The 23131-nt window shown below is 37.1% G+C and overlaps 1 protein-coding gene across 4 annotated transcripts in view; it reads left to right on the forward strand.

The window, feature by feature from the left end:
• Positions 1 to 23131, forward strand: part of LOC122908570 (U2 snRNP associated SURP domain containing) — a 62525-nt gene that overhangs the window by 12786 nt on the left and 26608 nt on the right. For 2 of the 4 annotated variants that reach the window (XM_044251547.1, XM_044251549.1), the window contains exons 4-16: positions 1071 to 1169; positions 10255 to 10369; positions 10813 to 10946; positions 13621 to 13688; positions 14270 to 14364; positions 14446 to 14481; positions 14572 to 14654; positions 16077 to 16242; positions 16429 to 16640; positions 17571 to 17614; positions 20693 to 20797; positions 22100 to 22166; positions 22241 to 22404. In XM_044251547.1, coding sequence (XP_044107482.1) covers positions 1071 to 1169; positions 10255 to 10369; positions 10813 to 10946; positions 13621 to 13688; positions 14270 to 14364; positions 14446 to 14481; positions 14572 to 14654; positions 16077 to 16242; positions 16429 to 16640; positions 17571 to 17614; positions 20693 to 20797; positions 22100 to 22166; positions 22241 to 22404 — 1388 coding nt within the window. Of the gene's footprint in view, positions 1 to 1070; positions 1170 to 10254; positions 10370 to 10812; positions 10947 to 13620; positions 13689 to 14269; positions 14365 to 14445; positions 14482 to 14571; positions 14655 to 16076; positions 16243 to 16428; positions 16641 to 17570; positions 17615 to 20692; positions 20798 to 22099; positions 22167 to 22240; positions 22405 to 23131 lie in introns of those variants that run through there. The other 2 variants (XM_044251548.1, XM_044251550.1) reach the window with 2 other exon arrangements.

Consider the following 23131-nt stretch of genomic DNA (forward strand, 5'->3'; position numbering starts at 1 on the left):
CTTTAAAGTAATTTGTAGCAGTGTTAGTCTTCTGTTCTGCTTCTCTCAGGGGCAAGCCTATTTAAAAACCAGGGGATTGATAAAGTCTGATTTTTAGGGCACCTGGGTGGCTCAGTGGGTTAAGCCGCTGCCTTCGGCTCAGGTCATGATCTCAGGGTCCTGGGATCGAGTCCCGCATCGGGCTCTCTGCTCTGCAGGGAGCCTGCTTCCTCCTCTCCCTCTCTCTGCCTGCCTCTCTGTCTGCTTGTGATCTCTGACTGTCAAATAAATAAATAAAATCTTTAAAAAAAAAAAAGTCTGATTTTTAATTGGTTAACTTCTTTTTTTGGTAGGCAAAACCTTCAGATTTCAACTACAGATTAATATTTTAGGGTGTATTTAATAGACATTACTCTCTTTTAAGTTTATGAATCAAAATCTAACATTTAAATGAATAACTGAGCAACTAAAGATCTATGGATGATTTTACTTCTGCTGAAATGTGAAATATTACTATTATGTTCATAAACATCAGTATTGATGAAGAATGAGTGAGTTTACTGAGTTATAGAAGGAAGTGATGTGATTTGTGGTACCTGTAATGGAGGTTATAGATGGCATTTAGATACTGAACTTGGAAATAAATAGTGCCTTCTCCCTATTTGAATGTCTCTTTTCCATCACTGCTTCTTTTGCCCAGAACCATCTGTACTTTTTCTCAAGTGCTTTTATTCTTGCTGCCGGCAAGTTGGTTGAATGAGTTCTAAACCTTGGCATCTCTCTCTCTGCTTTTTAACCCTTTTTATAAAAATAATGGTTTTTGTATGTTATCGGCCTTGAGCTAGCAAATGAAGACATTCTTTAAGGAATATTTAGAATCAAGCCCAAGGTAGGCACTTGATGCTTAAGAGTAGCCTCAGTTTTTCTGCTTTACAGTGAAACTTCTTTTGTAAAGTCATCTAATCTGAAGACTTGGTTATCATATGAGCTGTACCAGTTAATAGATAGTATTAAGTATTATAGATATTAATTATTAATAGATAGTATTAAGAATGTCTTTGTAACGGTATGCTTTTTATTTCTTTTCATAGCCTCTTCTAGAAAACAAACTTAAAGCCTTCAGTATTGGAAAAATGAGTACGGCTAAGCGAACTTTAAGTAAGAAGGAGCAAGAAGAATTAAAGAAAAAGGTAATGTTAAAATTGTATTTTCAGTTATCCTTGGAAATATGTTCTCTGCTGTACAGACAGTAGAGAAATGGCTTTTTGTTCTTTTTTTTTTTTTTTAAGATTTTATTTACTTATTTGAAAGAGAGAGAGATCTCAGAGAGATCTGCAGAGAGGCAGGCAGAGAGAGGGGGTAAGTAGGCTCCCCGCTGAGCAGAGATCCCGATGTGGGACTCGATCCCAGGACCGTGAGATCACGACCTGAGCTGAAGGCAGAGGCTTAACCCACTGAGCCACCCAGGTGCCCATTTTCAAAGGTTCTTGACCAGGGTATTCTCAGCTCCCAACACTAAGTCAAATCTGGAACACAAGGTACATTTCGAGGAGTCCAGTTTGTATCCCTATCTCCTCCACTGTCTCTTCTGTGTAAGATTTGGCTCTTTTCTGGTCTGTTCTTTTTGTATAAGCAAATGTGTGTAAACAGATACTGTACTCCTCTTTCTTTGGTGATCAATAATATGCTATATCCACTATACTTTTCTCCATCTTGCTTCTTACACTTAACATTGCATCTCAGAGATTACTGCAGGTATAATGTGTTTTTAAATAGCTGTGTAGACATAGTAATGTGTTTTTTCTTTTTTTAAAGATTTTATTTATTTATTTGACAGAGAGAGATCACAAGTAGGCAGAGAGGCAGGCAGAGAGAGAGGAGGAAGCAGGCTCCCTGCTGAGCAGAGAGCCTGATGCGGGACTCGATCCCAGGACCCTGAGATCATGACCTGAGCCGAAGACAGCGTCTTAACCCACTGAGCCACCCAGGCACCCAGTAATGTGTTTTTAGATAGCTGTGTAGACAATAGTAATTTTTCACTAAAATTCTATAAAGGGCATTTTTGTTTTGGTCTTTTGCCATTACAGATAGTGTTGTTAATGGATAGTGTTATGCACATGGTTTTTGTTTTGTTTTTTTGTTTTTTGTTTTTTGCTAATTTGTCTTTGGGATATATTCCTGTAAGTGAGATTATGGGGTTGAATGGTAAATGTATAAATGTAGCTCTATTAGATATTGTCAAATTGCTCTCTATAAGGTCAGGGACATTTTGCGTCTCTCAGTAATGTATGAGAGGTTGTTTCCCTATAGCCTTGCCACAGAGGATGTTTTTGAAGTTTTGGCAGTCTGCTCAGTGAAAAATGGTATCTCAGTGCAGTTTTAAATTTGCATTTCTTTTGTAAGTAATGTTGAACAGCTTTTGTGTTTGTTTCTGTGAGCTGTCTGCTTTTATGTAAACCATTCTTTCTAGAATTTAGTAGTACTCTGTTTTTTAAAGAAACTTTGTATATTAAGTATATTAACAATTTGTCTATGTATGACACAAGGTGCAGTGTTTTTTCCCAGTCTGTCAGTTGTCTTTTTATTTGCTTATGGTGTTTTTTCCATGCAGAAACTTGTTTATTGTTATGTAATCATATTTATCAGTCTTCCCTTATGATTTCTAGTTTTCAGTGTTTTTCTTACTCCTAGCTTATAAAGGAATTTCCTCATGTTTTTTCTAATACTTCAGTAGTTTCTTTCTTTCTTTCTTTTTTTTTTTTTTCCCCAATTTATTTATTTTCAGAAAAACATTATTCATGATTTTTTCACCACACCCAGTGCTCCATGCAAGCTGTGCCCTCTATAATACCCACCACCTGGTACCCCAACCTCCCACCCCACCGCCACTTCAAACCCCTCAGACTGTTTTTCAGAGTCCATAGTCTCTCATGGTTCACCTCCCCTTCCAATTTACCCAAATTCCCTACTCCTCTCTAACGCCCCTTGTCCTCCATGCTATTGGTTATGCTCCACAAATGAGTGAAACCATATGATAATTGACTCTCTCTGCTTGACTGATTTCACTCAGCATAATCTCTTCCAGTCCCGTCCATGTTGCTACAAAAGTTGGATATTCGTCCTTTCTGATGGAGGCATAATACTCCATAGTGTATATGGACCACATCTTCCTTATCCATTCATCCGTTGAAGGGCATCTTGGTTCTTTCCATAGTTTGGCGACTGTGGCCATTGCTGCTATAAACATTGGGGTACAGATGGCCCTTCTTTTCACGACATCTGTATCTTTGGGGTAAATACCCAGGAGTGCAATTGCAGGGTCGTAGGGAAGCTCTATTTTTAATTTCTTGAGGAATCTCCACACTGTTCTCCAAATTGGCTGCACCAACTTGCATTCCCACCAACAGTGTAAGAGGGTTCCCCTTTCTCCACATCCTTTCCAACACATGTTGTTTCCTGTTTTGTTAATTTTGGCCATTCTAACTGGTGTAAGGTGATATCTCAATGTGGTTTTAATTTGAATCTCCCTGAGGGCTAATGATGATGAGCATTTTTTCATGTGTCTGATAGCCATTTGTATTTCTTGATTGGAGAAGTGTCTGTTCATATCTTCTGCCCATTTTTTGATGTGTTTGTCTGTTTCGTGTGGGTTGAGTTTGAGGAGTTCATTATAGATCCTGGATATCAACCTTTTGTCTGTACTGTCATTTGCAAATATCTTCTCCCATTCCGTGGGTTGCCTCTTTGTTTTTTTGACTGTTTTCCTTTGCTGTGCAGAAGCTTTTGATTTTGATGAAGTCCCAGAAGTTTATTTTCGCTTTTGTTTCCTTTGCCTTTGGAGACGTATCTTGAAAGAAGTTGCTGTGGCTGATATCAAAGAGATTACTGCCTATGTTCTCCTCTAAGATTCTGATAGATTCCTGTCTCACGTTGAGGTCTTTTATCCATTTTGAGTTGATCTTTGTGTACGGTGTAAGAGAATGGTCGAGTTTCATTCTTCTACATATAGCTGTCCAGTTTTCCCAGCACCATTTATTGAAGAGACTGTCTTTTTTCCACTGTATATTTTTTCCTGTTTTGTCGAAGATTAATTGACCATAGAGTTGAGGGTCCATATCAGGGCTCTCTACTCTGTTCCACTGGTCTATGTGTCTGTTTTTATGCCAGTACCATGCTGTCTTGGTGATCACAGCTTTGTAATAAAGCTTGAAATCAGGTAAGGTGATGCCGCCAGCTTTATTTTTGTTTTTCAACATTTCCTTAGCGATTCGGGGTCTCTTCTGATTCCATACAAATTTTAGGATTATTTGCTCCAGCTCTTTGAAGAATGCCGGTGGAATTTTGATCGGAATGGCATTAAAAGTATAGATTGCTCTAGGCAGTATAGACATTTTAACAATGTTTATTCTGCTGATCCAAGAGGACGGAATGGTCTTCCATCTTTTTGTGTCTTCTTCAATTTCTTTCATGAGTGTTCTATAGTTCCTCAAGTATAGATCCTTTACCTCTTTAGTTAGGTTTATTCCCAGGTATCTTATGGTTCTTGGTGCTATAGTAAATGGAATCGATTCTCTAATTTCCCTTTCTGTATTTTCATTGTTAGTGTATAAGAAAGCCACTGATTTCTGCACATTGACTTTGTATCCTGCCACGCTGCTGAATTGCTGTATGAGTTCTAGTAGTTTGGGGGTGGAGTCTTTTGGGTTTTCCATATAAAGAATCATGTCATCTGCGAAGAGAGAGAGTTTGACTTCTTCATTACCAATTTGGATACCTTTTATTTCTCTCTGTTGTCTGATTGCTGTTGCTAGGACTTCTAATACTATGTTGAACAAGAGTGGTGAAAGTGGGCATCCTTGTCTTGTTCCTGATCTCAACGGGAAGGCTGCAAGCTTTTTCCCATTGAGGATGATATTTGCTGTGGGTCTTTCATAGATAGATTTGATGAGGTTCAGGAATGTTCCCTCTATCCCTATACTTTGAAGCGTTTTAATCAGGAACGGATGTTGGATTTTGTCAAATGCTTTTTCTGCATCAATTGAGAGGACCATGTGGTTCTTCTCTCTTCTCATATTAATTTGTTGTATCACATTGATTGATTTACGAATGTTGAACCATCCTTGTAGCCCAGGGATGAATCCCACCTGATCATGGTGGATAATCTTTTTAATGTGTTGTTGGATCCTGTTTGCTAGGATCTTGTTGAGAATCTTAGCATCCATATTCATCAGTGATATTGGTCTGAAATTCTCCTTTTTGGTATGGTCCTTGCCTGGTTTGGGGATCAGGGTAATGCTGGCTTCATAGAAAGAGTCTGGAAGTTTTCCTTCTGCTTCAATTTTTTGAAACAGCTTCAGGAGAATAGGTGTTATATCTTCTTGGAAGGTTTGGTAGAATTCCCCAGGGAATCCGTCAGGTCCTGGGCTCTTGTTTTTTGGGAGATTTTTGATCACTGCTTCAATCTCGGTATTAGATATCGGTCTATTCAGGTTGTCGATTTCTTCCTGGTTCAATTTTGGTAGTTTATATTTTTCCAGGAATGCATCCATTTCATCTAGGTTGCTAAGCTTATTGGCATATAACTGTTCGTAATAACTTCTGATGATTGTTTCTACTTCCTTGGTGTTAGTTGTGATCTCTCCCTTTTCATTCATAATTTTATGAATTTGGGATTTCTCTCTTTTCTTTCGGATTAGTGTAGCCAGTGGCTTATCGATCTTACTGATTCTTTCAAAAAACCAGCTTCTAGTTTCATTGATACGTTCTACTGTATCTCTGGTTTCTCCCTCATTGATCTCAGCTCTAATCTTGATGATTTCCCTTCTTATGTGTGGAGTTGGTTTGATTTGTTGTTGATCCTCCAGTTCTTTAAGGTGTAGAGACAGCTGGTGTGTTCTGGATTTTTCAATTTTTTTGAGCAAGGCTTGGATGGCTATATATTTTCCCCTTAGGACCGCCTTTGCTGTATCCCATAGGTTTTGGACCGAAGTGTCTTCATTCTCATTGGTTTCCATGAATTGTTTCAGTTCTTCTTTGATATCCTGGTTGATCCAAGCATTCTTAAGCAAGGTGGTCTTTAGCTTCCAGGTGTTTGAGTTCCTTCGGAACTTTTCCTTGTGATTGAGCTCCAATTTCAAAGCATTGTGATCTGAGAATATGCAGGGAATAATCTCAGTCTTTTGGTATCGGCTGAGTCCTGATTTGTGACCCAGTATGTGGTCTATTCTGGAGAAGGTTCCATGTGCACTTGAGAAGAATGAGTATTCTGCTGTTTTAGGGTGGAATGTTCTGTATATATCTATGAGGTCCATCTGGTCCAATGTGTCATTCAATGCTCTTGTTTCTTTGTTGAGTTTCTGCTTCGATGATCTGTCTAATTCTGAAAGAGGCGTGTTAAGATCACCTACGATTAGTGTATTCATATCAATATGACTTTTTATCTTGATTAACAGTTTTCTTAAGTAATTGGCTGCTCCCATATTGGGAGCATAGATATTTACAATTGTTAGATCATCTTGGTGGATAGTCCCTTTAAGGATTATGTAGTGTCCTTCTGTATCTCTGACTACAGTCTTTAGTTTGAAGTCTAATTTATCTGATATGAGAATCGCTACCCCAGCCTTCTTTTGAGTCCCATTGGCATGAAAGATGCTTCTCCACCCCTTCACTTTCAGTCTGCGTGTATCTTTAGGTTCAAAATGGGTCTCTTGTAGACAGCATATGGATGGGTCCTGTCGTTTTATCCAATCTGCAACCCTGTGCCGTTTTATGGGTGCATTTAGGCCATTCACATTGAGAGTGATTATTGATAGATACGTTTTTATTGACATCGAGTTACCTTTGAAGTCTTTCTTTCTGTAGACTGTCTCTATATTTCTGTTCAATGCTATTCTTGGGATTTTTCCTCTTTTATAGAACCCCCCTTAATATTTCCTGCAGTATCGGCTTGGTGGTTGCATAGTCTTTTAAGCCTTGCCGGTCTTGGAAACTCTTTATCTCTCCATCCATTTTGAATGTCAGTCTTGCTGGATAAAGTATTCTTGGCTGCATGTTCTTCTCATTTAGTGCCCTGAATATATCTTGCCAGCCTCTTCTGGCTTGCCAGGTCTCTGTGGACAGGTCTGACGTTATTCTGATGGGCTTCCCTCTGTAAGTAAGGAGCCTCTTTGCCCTGGCAGCTTTCAAGAGATTATACCTACAATTATAATTTCTCAATTTGACTATCAGGTGTCGTGATATTTTTTTGGAGTGTATAATCTTGGGTGGAGACCGTTCAGCCTCTAGTACATGAACGCTGGTTTCATTCGCGAGATTCGGAAAGTTTTCATGAAGGACTTGCTCCACGACATCTTCTAGACTTCTTTCTTTCTCCTCCCCTTCAGGAATTCCAATAATTCTGATGTTGGAACGCTTCATGGCATCATTTATTTCCCTAATTCTGCTTTCGTGGGATCTAAGCTGTTTGTTCCAGGCTTCCTCCTGATCCTTTCTCTCTATCTGTTTGTCTTCCAGATCACTAATTCTGTCTTCTGTCTCAGTTACCCTAGCTTTGAGAGAGTTTAGATTGGATTGGAACTCATTGAGAGCATTGTGGACCTCCTCCCTGGTAGCTTTAAGCTCCGCCCTAACATTGTGAACATCCTGTCTGGTGGCTTTCAGTTCGGCCCTAATCAATTCTGTTTGGTCATCCATGGCTTTCTCCAACCTAGCTATTGCCTGGATAATTGTTAGCCTGAATTCTCTTTCCGACATATTGTCTATGTTGATAGCCGTTAGCTCTATTGCAGAAGGTCCATCCTCTGTATTTTTCTTCTGTTGGGCATTCCTCCTCCTAGTCATTTTGGTGGGAGAAGACTGAACAGATGTAGCTGGATGTATCAACTCTGGTGCAGTCAAGGTGCACCCTGGAACACTTCCTGATCTCCGTCTCAGAGAGAAGCCTCAGTCTGGGTGCAGAAGCTGAATAAATTCCCCCTTGGATGCTGGCAGTGCAGATTACAAGTTGCAGACCCTGGGGGCGCAGGATCTTTTGCTCGTCCCCAAAGCCAAGGCAGTGGCGGCTGTCTGGGAGCTCCTGACCGCCAGAGAGGTTCCAAGCAGCCATCGCACACTGAGATTTTGCCGCCGGCCCGGGCTGGGAGTGCCCGGCTTGCGCACACCTCTTTTCAGAGGCGGCTGTGCGTCTGGCGCGCATCTGGGGCACTGAGAACGGGGCGCTGGTCCGTAAGCCACAGGCTGGGCTTTTGCGCGCCTTTGAAGAGTTTCGCGCGCACTCGGCTTAGACTTTGAAACAATGGTGCGGGTCAAGAAGCGCCTCCGGGCCTTAGAAACCCAGGAGAGCTGGAGCGACGTGCGCGCGCATCTCAAACTTTGTGGTAGGGCTAGCGCGTGTTCTGCAGACGGGCGCAGCTCCCATCCCCTCACAGGAGCCGGAACCCCCGCGCTCTGGGGCGCGCTGGCGGCTTAGGGACCAGGAGCCGGTTTCTCCACTCTCTCTGCCCCCTAGCCGCCCTGATTCCCACAATTTGCCCCCGCGATCCTTTGCTCTTTGGAGTGCTTTCAACCAGTCTCCAAGTTAATGCTGGTCCCCAGACGCAGGGCACTCTCGCTCGTATCGGGGTATTACTTTTGCACTGGTCGCCTCTGGTGGCTCCCTCCCCCTTTTGTTTATCTTCCGATATCAGTCCGCCGTTCCCATTCCGCTTTACCTGCTCACTGGCGTCTTCTGCCCCTGTAGAGATCCAGACGTGTATAATTCTGATCTCAGGCTGATTTCATGGGTGATCAGAGTTCTTTGGTAGGTAATCAGCTCACTTTGGGGTACCAGCTGAAAAGACGCCTCTTCCTAGTACCCCGCCATCTTGTCCCCCATCTCTTTTTTTTTTTTTTAAGATTTTATTTATTTATTTGACAGACAGAGGCCACAAGCAGGCAGAGAAGCAGGCAGAGAGAGGAGGGAAGCAGGCTCCCTGCGGAGCAGAGAGCCCGATGTGGGGCTCGATCCCAGGACCCTGGGATCATGACCCAAGCCGAAGGCAGAGGCTTTAACCCACTGAGCCACCCAGGTGCCCCAGTAGTTTCTTTTTTTTAAGATTTTTATTTATTTATTCGTCAGAGAGAGAGAGAGAGAGCACAGGTAGGGAGAATGGCAGGCAGAGGGAGAAGCAGGCGCCTAGCTGAGCAAGAAGCCTGATGTGGGACTCGATCCCAGGACTCTGGTCATGACCCCAGCCAAAGGCAGATAGATGCTTAACCGATTGAGCCACCCAGGCGTCCCTTAAAGAGTTTCAGGTTAAGGGGCGCCTGGGTGGCTCAGTAGGTTAATGCCTCTGCCTTTGGCTCAGGTCATGATCCCAGGGTCCTGGGATTGAGCCCCGCATCAGGCTCTCTGCTCAGCGGGGAGCCTGCTTCCTCCTTTCTCTCTCTGCCTGCCTCTCTGCCTAGTTGTCATCTCTGTCTGTCAAATAAATAAATAAAATCTTAAAAAAAAAAAAAAGTTTCAGGTTAAAAAAATTAAATTTGATTCATTTGCAGTTTCTCTTGGTAATTTTTATCTTTTTTTTAATTTGTTCATTTTTATCTTTTTTTCAAATAGTCAGCCCAACATCATTCATTGAAAAGTCATTCTATTCTCCATTGATTTGAGATGCTTCTTTTATTGAATACTGAATTTCCAAGTGTTATTGGATTTACGTCTCTATTTTTTGTCTGTTCCATTGGCCTTTTATGCATACATGTTTTGGGGACATTGTTAAGAGTTATAATTGAAATTGTTAAGGTTCTTTTGAGCTTTTTTCCTAATGCCAACTGTGGAGTTAATTGCTGCTTCAACTTTTGATATTCATGTCTTTGGTTTGTGAAGGAAATCTTTATTACCACTGAATTAAACCATCATGCTTTGGAAACGTCAAAAACCTTAAAAGAGTAATATATTTTACATAGTTGTCCTGTAGTTTGACTCTTGATGTCTCTAAACAAATTTACTTAGTGGGTCCTTTTCTAGTTCCACAAATTGCCAATGAAGGATCAAAGTCTCTCTTTTTTTTTTTTTTTTAAGATTTTATTTATTTATTTTTTTGATCAAAGTCTCTCTTAGTTTCAAGGTTAATTAGTATCTAACATCTGCTAAAGATTAGGTATTACCTATTAGGACTGCCTAACCTGCTTTTCCCAGTGAAGGGAAAGATTTTGTTTACTTATTCCTTAATGAGTTTTGCCCTGTTTACAATAATATTTTTCAGACAAAGTGGTATTAATATTTTCATGTGTTTTTAGGAAGATGAAAAGGCAGCTGCCGAGATATATGAGGAATTTCTTGCCGCTTTTGAGGGGAGTGATGGCAATAAAGTGAAGACATTTGTGCGTGGAGGTGTTGTTAATGCAGCTAAAGGTTAGTGTGACTATCATAGTCCTTGAGCAAACCCAAAATGTCTTAGTAGAATGACTGTAGGTAATTATGAAATATGTTTGTTGTCTTTTGAATTTCACATTTCCTTTCTATCAGCACCCTCTAGTGTTGATACTAATTATTAATTAGTAGGATAAGTGGCCAGATGTATATTAATGAGAAATTTGAGCCAGATAATTTAGATAGTATCTTTCATTGTTGAATACAGCGAAACACTTTGCAAAAATTTTAATATATTTCATAGTTTTATTAGTATTTTTGAGAGTTAAGGTGGTAATATGAATTTAACTTCATATTTTGTCAGTAGTGATATATCTTAGTGCTTAAAGCGTTTTACTAATTTCTGTTTATTTTTAAATAAAAATGATAAATAATATGAAATAATTTAAAAAATTAGTCTTGAAATTAACTATTTTAAATTTCAGAAGAACATGAAACAGATGAAAAAAGAGGTAAAATTTATAAGCCCTCTTCAAGATTTGCAGATCAAAAAAATCCTCCAAATCAGTCATCCAATGAAAGACCACCATCTCTTCTTGTGATAGAAACCAAAAAACCTGTAAGTCATACCCAGATAAGTGACTTTTTATGTTCAGAGATGATACTGCCAATGATTTTTTAGTACTTCCACTGTAAGCAGGACTTTGGTTTCTTGTTTTTAATTATTTTGGGAGTAGATGTTGAGTTTTGGTGTTTAATCTTCCTAGAGAATTGATAATAAGTTAGAGTACAGTATGTAGACAGTATTCTTTTCATGTTCTTTTTTTTTTTAAAGATTTTATTTATTTATTTGACAGACGGAGATCACAAGTAGGCAGAGAAGCAGGCAGAGAGAGAGGAGGAAGCAGGTTCCCTGCTGAGCAGATTAGAGTACAGTATGTAGACAGTATTCTTTTCATGTTCTTTTTTTTTTTAAAGATTTTATTTATTTATTTGACAGACGGAGATCACAAGTAGGCAGAGAAGCAGGCAGAGAGAGAGGAGGAAGCAGGTTCCCTGCTGAGCAGAGAGCCTGATGCGGGGCTCGATCCCAGGACTCTGGGATCATGACCTGAGCCAAAGGCAGAGGCTTTAATCCACTGAGCCACGCAGGCGCCCCTCTTTTCATGTTCTTTGAGCAGTGAACCTTTGGTGTTTAGGCATAATAAGTAAAAGGTTGATTATATTTTAGGTATAAATATAATGAGATTGTCTTTTTAAGCAATTCTGAACTGAGGTATTTAAATAATATCAGCATGTGTAGTGGCAGTTATCTTGGAAGACTATATGTATTCCGATAATGTATCTTTTGCCTAGAACATTTTTGGAATTAGTGTCAACTAGTGGTACTTTCTTCTAAATATTCTCAATGTTAGAAAATGGTGGGGACTTTTCATGGGGGTTAGAAGGTAGATGTGAGTCATGTCATTTGGAGCCACACTTGGTCAAGAAATATGATTACACTGAATGGTGAGACTGACTTTTCTTTTGTGACTTTTAAAATAGCTCTGAAGGCAGTGGAAAAAAGCAGTTTTATTGGGATGTAATTCACATACCATAAAATTTATTCTTAAGTACAGCTATTTTTTTAAGGTGTATTCACATTTGTGCAACAATCACTAATCTCTAATTTCAGAATGTTTTTATTACCGCAGAAAGAAACGTTACAACTATTTTTAGTCATCCCCTGCCTCTGACAACCACTAATCTACCTTTTGCCTGTTTGGATTTGTGTATTTGGGACATTTCATGCAGATGGAATCATATAACATGTGGCCTTCTGTTTCTGACTTCTTAGGATAATATTTCAAGGTTCATCTGTATTCTAGCATATAGTAGTACTTCATTCTCTTTTATAGACAAATAATACTCTGTTTTATGGGTATAGCACATACTGTTTATCCATTTATCACTTGACATTTGGGTTGTCTCCACTTTTTAGCCATTATGAATAATGTTGCTATAAACATTTGTGCGTAGGCCTTTTTTGTGGACGTATGTATTCGGTTCTCTTACATATACCTAGAAGTGGAATTGCTGGGTCAAATGGTCGACTGTTTGTTGAACCTTTTGAGAAACTGCCAAAATTCATTTCTAAGTTAGCTGTACCATTTTACAGTTCCATCAGCATCATTACAAGGGTTCTAATTTTTACATGTCTTTACCAACACTTGTTAAAATTGTCTGTTTTTAAAATTTTAGTCATAGTGAGTATGAATTTGTACCTATCGTGGTCTTGATTTGCAGTTCCCTAATGGTGTCAGACATCTTTTTATGTGTTTATCATCCATTTGTAGTCTTCTGTGGAGAAATGTCTTTCAGATCCTTGGCCCATTTTTTAGTTGGGCTATTTGTTGTCTTTTCTGTTGCATTTTCCACTTCCTAGAGTCAAGTCTCTTATCAGCTATACGATTTGCACATGTTTTCTCCCATTCTGTGAGTTGTCTTTGTCCTTTATTGATAGTATCCTTTGAAACACAAAAGTTTAATTGTGATGAAGTTGAGTTTATCAGTTTTTTTCTTATGTCAGGTGTGCTTTTGATGTCATATATAAGAAACCATTGCCTCTTTCAAAGTCATGAAGAGTTATTCCTATGTTTTTCTCTTAAGAGTTTTATAGTTATCGTGCTTAAATTTAGGTGTGTGAATCATTTGAGTTAATTTTTGTGTGTGGTGTGGAGAAGAGTACCAACTTCAGTTTTTCTTGCATGTGGATATTCGATTGTTCTCACACTGTTTCTGGGGGAAAAAAAAAGGCTGTTTTTCCCCCATTGAATTATTTTGGCACTTCTAAGAAAGGGATCTCAAAAGCAGTTTTAAAAGAGGCGTTCCAAGATGTTACTGATTATTTTAATAATTCATAGTCCTCCTAAGGTGACTGTTTTGAAGAAGTGCATATTTTCAATGGTTGCTCATGGCAGTCACTTGGCAGTTCAGTTACTTTATGTTCTTTAGTTTTGCTTCCTTTAACAATATTGAGGCCCAAGTATCACAGGCATTTGGGAGATAAAGTTTATGGTTCCTTTACTTTAAGACTACTCGTTGTCATTTTCTTTAATTTCCTTAATAATCGAATTGTTAAATTCTTAATTGAAGAGAAAAGGAAGTACAGTGAGAACAGAGACATTCTTTTTAATTTAAATAACTAGAACATAATTGGTACTCAAAAATTATTTAAGATGATCTGATTATTGAACCATTAGTTTTGTTTGACCATGTTTTGTTTGAAGTATAACTTGTCATATCCTTCATAGCCACTGAAGAAAGGGGAGAAGGAAAAGAAAAAAAGCAATTTGGAACTCTTCAAAGAAGAATTGAAACAGTAAGTTTTATAGTGCGAAGAATGGCTGTCATAGGTATTTTGAGCTGATACTTAGAGAAGCAGGTATGAAGAATGTAGAGTACCAGTTAGTTATCACTAAAGGCCTTAACCTGTGATGAGGTTGTTTTAGAAATTATAGTGATTTCTTTTTTTTTTAGGGTATGTTTGAAAATGAATTAGCATTTCATCCAGCATCTAGGTTGGTAGCATAATATGGATGCAATTCAATTGATTTATCTCATGGCCGGAGTCCTGTTTGCAGTGGAAAAAATACAGTTACTGAGGAGTGAGCAGACTTAACCAAGAAAGAACAAATTCAGTTTGTTTTAATGTTTTATTGTTGAATTTTCTTCTCACCTTAGAAGTGAGCTTTGTATTCTAATGCTTGCATGACATACCAGAAATTTGCTTATGATTGTTATAGCTGAGGGATTCTTTCATCTTGGTTATTGGTACTGGCATTTAATTACTCAAAAGTATTTCAAGTTATATGAACATAGTACCTGGATAAGCTGTATTCTTAATAAATGTGAATAAATAAGTTTTACCTCATTATTAGTGATTATAAATGTTTTCAACAGAATTCAGGAAGAGCGTGATGAGAGACATAAAACAAAAGGCAGGTTAAGCCGATTTGAGCCACCTCAGTCAGATTCTGATGGTCAGCGTCGTTCTAGTAAGTGGCATTTATTTTAATGTTTATATTTGTGATTAACTATTCTAAAAACTAAGACGTTTGCTTTTCCCTCTTTTAAAGTGGATGCGCCTTCAAGAAGAAATAGATCATCTGGTGGTAATACAGTTTTTTGCTTTTTTAATTAATAGAAATTGTCCAAACCTTGTATTTTGCAGGTTATAATTTTTTTATCCCTCTTTGTCCTAGTTCTTGATGATTATGCACCTGGCTCACATGATGTAGGAGATCCAAGCACTACTAATTTATATCTTGGAAACATTAATCCACAGGTAATCTTAGAAAAGTTAGATGAATGTTGGCTCATATTCTTTATAATTATGGAAGGAAACTACTTTGCCAGTAAAAAATAAAGTCAAGAATCTGAAGTAAGCAAGTTCGGTGAAACCTAAAGGCTACTGAAGTCTTAAAAATTATCTTAGAAAATTGAGCCTTAGTGGTGTGGACTGGTATTGTCTTGCTACAGTTCTTAAGGGCTTATCTCCCCTTTCTGTAACTAGACTATCTGAATTTGAAATGTCTTACTGTATACTGATTTTATTTATCAAATCAGGATGTGACCAGTGGTTGACAGTGTTCTTTTGAGACTACCCTCTTATGCATAGCATGCTTCCTTAATGGACGTCCTTTTTCTGTTTTCTCTTCATTGTAGCAGGCTAGTAATTTGTACTTCTGTCTTATATTTGAATTCTTTTCCTTACTTCAGTGTTACTTGTGTTATGGGGAAAATGGTGGTGGGTATACATAGTATGCTCTTTTTTAAAAATTACAGGTCTCCCTCCCCCAAAGATTTGAGAGAGAGTATGTGTGTGTGCACACGTGCACACATGCAGTGGGAAGGGTCAGAGGTAGAGGGAGAAACAGGCTCCCTGGTGAGCAAGAAGTCCGACATGGAGCTCCATCCCAGGATCCTGGGATCGTGACCTGAGGCTGAAGGCAGATGCCCAACCCCTGAGATACCCAGGCACCCATAATTGTATATATTTTGGACCTCATTGGGTATTTACTGTTTTCTCTTTTCTCTCTTCTTAATTATGTTGGGTGCTGGGGGGAAAAAGTGATTAGGTGCTTTTTTTTTTTTTTTTTAAGATTTTATTTATTTATTTGACAGAGAGAAATCACAGGTAGATGGAGAGACAGGCAGAGAGAGAGAGAGAAAGAGAGAAGCAGGCTCCCTGCTGAGCAGAGAGCCCGATGCGGGACTTGATCCCAGGGCCCTGAGATCATGACCCGAGCCAAAGGCAGCGGCTTAACCCACTGAGCCACCCAGGTGCCCCCCCCCTTTTTTTTAAACTTTCATCAGCAACATATACTTTCTCTTTGCCTTAATTGGGATAATCAGAGCTGACTGAAACAAACCACTGGTGAAGAACAGCTTATTTTAGATGCAGGATTTCAGAAGGAGCAGGAGGGGATGTAGATATGTGCTTTTTCTTTTGCCACCCAGCCTCTTCACCTTGAACACTTATTTGTGTTTCTAGTATGAAAATATTTGTGAATGTCCCTTGAGGGCAAGGTTTTTACCTTTATAGGGTCCTAGTACTTGAATGGAAAATTGTAGCATTAATATATCTCACTCTTCATTTTGTAAAAATTTGCTTTCTGTTGCATAGATTTTCCCCTTTTTTTCTACGTATTGAAAAAACTCATGTCTTTTTATTTATGTATTCATTTTCTTTTATGCCTTTAAATAGATGAATGAAGAAATGCTTTGTCAAGAATTTGGAAGATTTGGACCATTAGCCAGTGTGAAAATTATGTGGCCTAGAACTGATGAAGAAAGAGCAAGAGAGAGAAATTGTGGCTTTGTGGCTTTTATGAATAGAAGAGATGCTGAAAGAGCTTTAAAAAATTTAAATGGTAAGAAAGTTTCTATTGTATACTATAGAATTCAGGTTTTTTTCTGGTTCTGAAAAGTATAAAAACTCTAGGGAAAAAATGGACCAAAAATGGGAAGGTTAAACATGGGAATTAATGCAAATTAACAGAAGTCTTTTATTTTCTTTTGAGAATTACCAGGGTGACCTTTCTTTTCTTTTTTTGCAGGAAAGATGATTATGTCATTTGAAATGAAGTTAGGTTGGGGTAAAGCTGTGCCTATTCCTCCACATCCAATATACATTCCGCCTTCTATGATGGAACATACGCTTCCCCCACCTCCATCAGGACTGCCTTTTAATGCGCAGCCTAGAGAGAGGTTAAAAAACCCCAATGCTCCAATGTTACCGCCACCTAAAAACAAGGAGGATTTTGAGAAGGTAATTTAAAAAATGTACATAGGGCCGCATCTAATTTGTAAATACTAAATCTGTGGTAGTATTTCTTTTCAATAATTTTATAGAAAATGTGTGTGTAATTCTGTTTGACAACTCTTAAGAAATAAGTAGATGTGTTCCCTGCCTTAGCCCATGGAAACCCTGTATTGAAATACTAGGTCATATTTTTATTTGTGGCTACCATTCCTTTTTTGACCACTTAAGTTTTTTTTTCTTTGTCCACTATTATATCCAGGTTTGCTTAAGTGCAGTATCTAAATTTACTTTGTTCTGAGAACGTGTTACTTTGTATTTGGTTAAGTGACTTTTCATTTAGAAAGACCTAAATAGTTAAACTGTTTGGATGGCTGCTAGCTAACTTAGTTCTCAAGATCTGAGGTATTAGAGTATTTGAGATCATATGTGTTTTTTTTTAAAAAGCAGTTAACTACTCTAGTAAAAGCAAAGGGTGAGTATTTTCTTTTTATTAAACACAAAACCAACTTAATTTCAAGTTTATAAGAATTTGTTGGTTCTGTTATGAAATAATTACACTTAAAATGACAGGGCTGGTTTTAAAGGCTTGGGAACAAAGTAGCAAACTGTATGGTCAGAGGCAAACAGTTAATTATTTCACAAATTAAAATCTTTATCTGATAATTCTCAGTGTAGTACCTATTTCAGTGCATTGATGTGCATTCTGGCAGGAATGTTCTGATTCTTTGCATTTGGTGAACATTTATTGTTCACTGAACACATCCATTTGCATTTATGTAATTGCTTAGTGTATAATTACTTCAAATGCAGTGATTGCCTGCAAAACTTGTGATTAGATGTGTAGTGTTTTCAATGCATTATGTATATTTTTGCTTGTTACTTGTTAACAATACTCACATATTCTATGTTTATTATCTGATGTGACTTCATATACAGACTCTGTCGCAAGCCATAGTCAAAGTGGTTATCCCAACAGAAAGGTACATGTTTTTCTTTATTATTACTGATCTAAATATAGACAATATCCCCTTCTGAATTAAAAAAAAATGGTGTTCAGGAAAAGGTAATATCTTGACTGAGCAATGGTTCCTTCCCAGTACTTTTTGGGGGGGATATTTGACTAACTCTAGTATATTGCAATTTTATGTCATTATCTTTTTGTTTTTATTGCTACCAAAGTAGGGAATTTTATAGCATTAGTAGTTAGAATGTGTTTGATAGATTTAATCTGGAGTTGTTAGTCTAATAATACTAGACTATTGTGCTGGGAAAGTAGGTGTTTTAAATGTATCTTAAATTGTATGTAATGTTGCAATTTGACCCAACCTTTTTTTTTGGGTGGGGGGGGAGGGTGTCTTGGTTCCTGAATGATCTGTGTTTAATATGTAACCTTAGTTTGAGTTCTCCTTACTGAAGAGCATAGCTTTGTTTTTTTTCTAATTGATTAGGAATTCCTATTATCCTTATGAACATTGAACATGGCTAGAAAATTTTTTTCATGGTCACAAAAGGTATTTGGAATTCTTTTATTTTCTTTTTTTTTTTCTTTTTCAACGTAATGATAAAGCAGAAGAATTCATGCTCTAGGTATGCTCTTGCTCAGTCAAGCTAAGCCTTTTCCCAAACACAGGAACACAACACTGGTTGAATAATAAATGAACACAAAAGAATACCAAATTCTCTTTGACATTGGCCTTGGTGAGCAACACCAGCTGAACTGTCTGCGGCAGCGGGGGACCAGGAAAACATCATGGGATGGATTGGGAAAGTATACAGTTTTTGACCAGACATTGGTACGATCGACTCCAATAAATGTGGTTTTATTATAACTGAGAGACAATTTTTTTTTTTTTTGGTTATTGTTGCCCAGAGTAAGATATGCCATTTTAAAATAAAATAATGCACTTTAAAATATATCATCTTTTTGTACTACACTGTTTCATTCTGGTAGAAAAGTCACCCTTTTAAGAATGATGTTAAATACACAGTCTTTAGGAAAAAATTGTGATTACAATTCTTTTAATAATCTTGAATTCAGGTTAGCAACAACTAATTGTCAGATTTTGATTTTAAATAATCACATGAAAAACTTTTTAAATTTTCTAAAAATACATTTTATCAGTTTACAAGCCTGTTTAAAACTATAGTGGGTTATTTTTCCACTGATAAAGCATTCACAGGAAAGTATTTTTGTAGTATTCAAAAAGCATATTCCATAGTAGCTTTACATGTGGCTCAGCTTATTTCTAAACTAAATTTTGAGTATACGTTTTGTTGAAAAGTCTTAACTCACCATTACAATGAATCCTTTGTTTTAAACTTGCTAAATCATTTTTAATTTATAATATTCAAGTCAAGTTGCATTTGACTTAATTCATACAAGTTTCTGGATGATAGTATTTGTTCTCCAGTAATTCATTTTATATATTACGATATTTATATAAAATTTCCCTTCACTTTAATTTGACACATACCAGTGGGAGTTTTGGAACTGAATCATAGCTTACCTTTATCTCCCTTCCCTCAAAATAGTATCATTAACTATATGGATGCTCAGAATACATTGTCATTTGGTAACAAGAACTGCATATTTGCAGAATAATTAGTACTTCTGTGAAAGAAAAGAAATTTTTAGGTATAAAGTTAAGTGTTGCTTTTGGTTTTTTGTTTTAACAATTTGAGGTTGAATTAATAGTTTTAAATATATAGTTTCCCCTATATTAAAGATTTAAACTTTCATATAATTTTTTTGACCTAGAGAAGGTCAAAAAAATTAATTTTTTTTCACTATATAGAGATTTTAGTGTCCATTTAAGTAGGTTTGTTTGAAATGGGAGAAAATAACTACAATGACCATGAAATAAATTACTTTATTGTTTATGTACTCTGAAGCAGGGCATTATAGAGCCAAAACAATGTCTTATTCTATAACTATATATTTATTTATATTCTAGCAATTACATGAACTTAATTTGAGCTGGGAATGCTAAAGGTGTAATTTGGTGTGTGCCTTGTACCAAGAGCCAATATCCTTTTGCTTTTCCCAATTGCTATTTGCCTAGTCTATATGCTGGGGGACTGGTGAAGTGAGAAATCAAAAGCAGCTTATAATAAGCTGAGTCATTTTTGCTTGATGTTGTAATCAGTATCTAAAATAGTGTTTAAATCACATGATTTTAGGACCTAGATTTTAAAAATAAAGATTTTCTATGAGCCCAACCAATAAAATGACTGTACTAAAAAGTTACAGGTTTCTTCTTGGCTTAAATATTGGAAAGTAATTATTATGAAAAATGGGAGAGGCATCTCACCATGTCCCTTATTTTGGAATATTTTGGAAAGAGGACTCCATTTAAGGCTTTGGCAATATAATTGCTTCATTGAGTCATAGTACGCAGGCAGAATTATACATGTGATGAGTTGTGTGAACTAGTTTGAAGTGTGACCCAAAGGGATGTTGCCTCATTAAAGGTCAGATTCAATAAAAACTCCATCTGCTGTATGTGTACCAGAAAAGCACAAGAGTTGGATGGATTTTTTATTAAATCAGGCCTTAAACTTGTTAAATAGTTTTGCATTTTTTCTAAATTATAGTAATGTATATAACATTTCAATACCACCACAAAAGTGCTTGGTTTAGGAGTATTTTCTTTTAAAACTGAGATAGTGTGTATGTTTTTAGATGGCTTTGATAACATGTAAGCTCTAAGTTTACTCATTTTATATATTTGCAGCTTTCCAATTAGTTGTGATTCATAATTTAATGTTTTGCATTTGGAAAATAAAATTAAGTGGCATTTAGAAAAAAATCTTTATTGCTATGAAGCTGTGTTGTGGTTTCCCTCCCTCCCTTCATCTTCCCTTCCCCTCCTGCTACCTTATCCCCATTGACCCACTCCCTCTTAATGCACAAGGCATTAACATATGCTCCAGGTATAAAATTTTGTACTAGTCAGCAGGATAATCTTTTTCTGCACAATTATAGTAACTTAGGTCAAGTATAGTTTTATATAGTGGTAGGTCTGAATCCATTTTCTTTAACTGTGTTGTTGTTGTAGGAATTTGCTCGCCCTGATACACCGAATGATAGAGTTTGTTGTACGTGAAGGGCCAATGTTTGAAGCTATGATTATGAACAGAGAAATCAACAATCCTATGTTCAGGTGTGCATTTTTTTATTGTGGTAAAATATACATATAATAGAAAATGTGCTGTTTTTGCCATTTTAACAGGTATAGTTGAGTGGCATCATGTGCATTCACATTTTTGTGAAAATCACCACCATTATCTATCTCCAGAAATTTTCTCATCTCCCTTAACTGAAATTGTACCTCTTGAACAATAACTCCCCATTCCCTGGGTCCTCCAGCCTCTGGTAGCCCCCATTCTACTTTCTGTCTCTTGTAATATGTTTACTCTAGTTACCTCATATAAGTGAAATCATTTAGTACTTTGAGACTTGCTTATTTCAATTAACATAATATCTTCAAGGTTCATCCATGTTGAAGAGTGTGTCAGAATTTCCTTACCTTTTAAAACTGAATAATAGGGCGCCTGGGTGGCTCAGTGGGTTAAACCGCTGCCTTCGGCTCAGGTCATGATCTCAGGGTCCTGGGATCGAGTCCCGCATCAGGCTTTCTGCTCAGCAGGGAGTCTGCTTCCTCCTCTCTCTCTGCCTGCCTCTCCGTCTACTTGTGATCTCTCTCTGTCAAATAAATAAATAAAATCTTAAAAAAAAATAATAAAAATAAAACTGAATAATAGTCCATTACATGTATTTACCACAATTTTTTATCCTCAGGTTTGCATTTAAGAAATACTTTTTACTTATTTTTTGGAGCTGAAAATATTTTGGAGAATAAAGTTCTAAAAGTATGGAGTTGTTTTTGCAATGGAATGAGAAGGAAGTTTTAGTAATTAGACTAGGATGTACTTGGGTCAGTTTTATGTCTGATTTTGATTTAGGCTACTTAAATAACATTTAAGTTACTCCTCTTCCTCTAGGAGGAAGACACTACTCTTCATGGTTTTCACTGACTCATTCATAGTAGAACAATAGAGCTTTGTAGAAAATTGGTTATCTTCTTAACAGATACGGTGTCTAAGACATTTCATTTAGCACTACTAAGTCATTTAAAAACCACTACTTTTGAAATTTCTATCTTGGGAAAACCTATCGCCAGGTATAATATCTGACTTCTAAGCATTCAATAAAATTGTAAGACTCAATAAGATATGTACATGCCTCCTGAGTGTTAATGTCAGTCACAAAGGCAGTGTAGGGGCTAGGGTGAGGAAGAGGATTGATGGCAGAAGGCAGTGGATGAGGATTTTTCTTCAGTGATCTTTGCTTTTGGTTTTACTTCAAATGAGGTAGGCAGATAGTATTTCTCATTTGTTTATGTTTACATGAAGACGCTTCTTTATTAAAGAATATATTTATTTTTTTGTTTGTTTTGTTTTAGGTTCTTATTTGAAAACCAGACACCAGCCCATGTTTACTATAGGTGGAAGCTTTATTCTATTCTGCAGGCAAGTGGAATCAATTACTTTGTTAATTTTGACTCTGAGGTATTTTGCCTAGTAACATTCTGGACATTTATTAGGGAGATTCTCCGACTAAGTGGCGGACAGAGGATTTTCGTATGTTCAAAAATGGATCTTTTTGGAGGCCACCACCATTAAATCCATACCTGCATGGGATGTCAGAAGAGCAAGAAACAGAAGCTTTTGTAGAGGAGCCAAGTAAAAAGGGAGCACTTAAGGAAGAGTAAGAATTTTTTTCTTTTCCTGTTACATATTAAGAAAAGTTGCTTTAATAATTGTGTTAATTAGTGATCTTATTACTAAGATGTTAACCCTAAAATAAAATGTTTTTTCTTGTGACTGTTTTTAAAATACATGTGTTTAGTTATTTTAAAAATCTTGGCAAGTGTAAGTATGTGTCCTATTGACTTCTGTCTCTTCCTGCAGATAAAAGACAGTGATAATCTCTTAAGTAATGATTCTCTAGTAGTGGAATACTTGTGACTCTTACAGAAATTGTCTTGGGATCTTTAGAATTCTAGCCTCCCTGAATGCAACATTAAAGAGGAAAAAATTACTGTGGAGCTTTGTGAAGTCAGATGGTTGATTATGCAGAGTCCTTCCCCAAGAGTTGGACACCATGCGAACATACTTATTAGTGTTCAGTCAGTATGGGTACAGTGAAGTTAGTCTGGTTTAAGAAGCAGAAACAAATATAACTATTAAATATTAAAAGGAAGTTCTGTATACCTCATGGGGAGAAATTGACTAAAAGATCATGGCATGTAGGATTATGTACTCCACTTCATAGTCTAAATTTTAGTATTAGTTGCACTGGTGCATTGTTTGTGAGAGCCTTTGCTAATGGAGAGCTATATATATTTGAAGCATATTTGCTTCTGAAGATGTATTTTCCTTATTACTTTTGCCCAGGTCTTCAAGCTCAGTCTGTAGGCTAAATCTGGCTGTCT

The sequence above is a fragment of the Neovison vison genome, chromosome 6, assembly GCF_020171115.1.
Source record: "Neovison vison isolate M4711 chromosome 6, ASM_NN_V1, whole genome shotgun sequence".
Lineage (NCBI taxonomy): Eukaryota > Metazoa > Chordata > Mammalia > Carnivora > Mustelidae > Neogale > Neogale vison.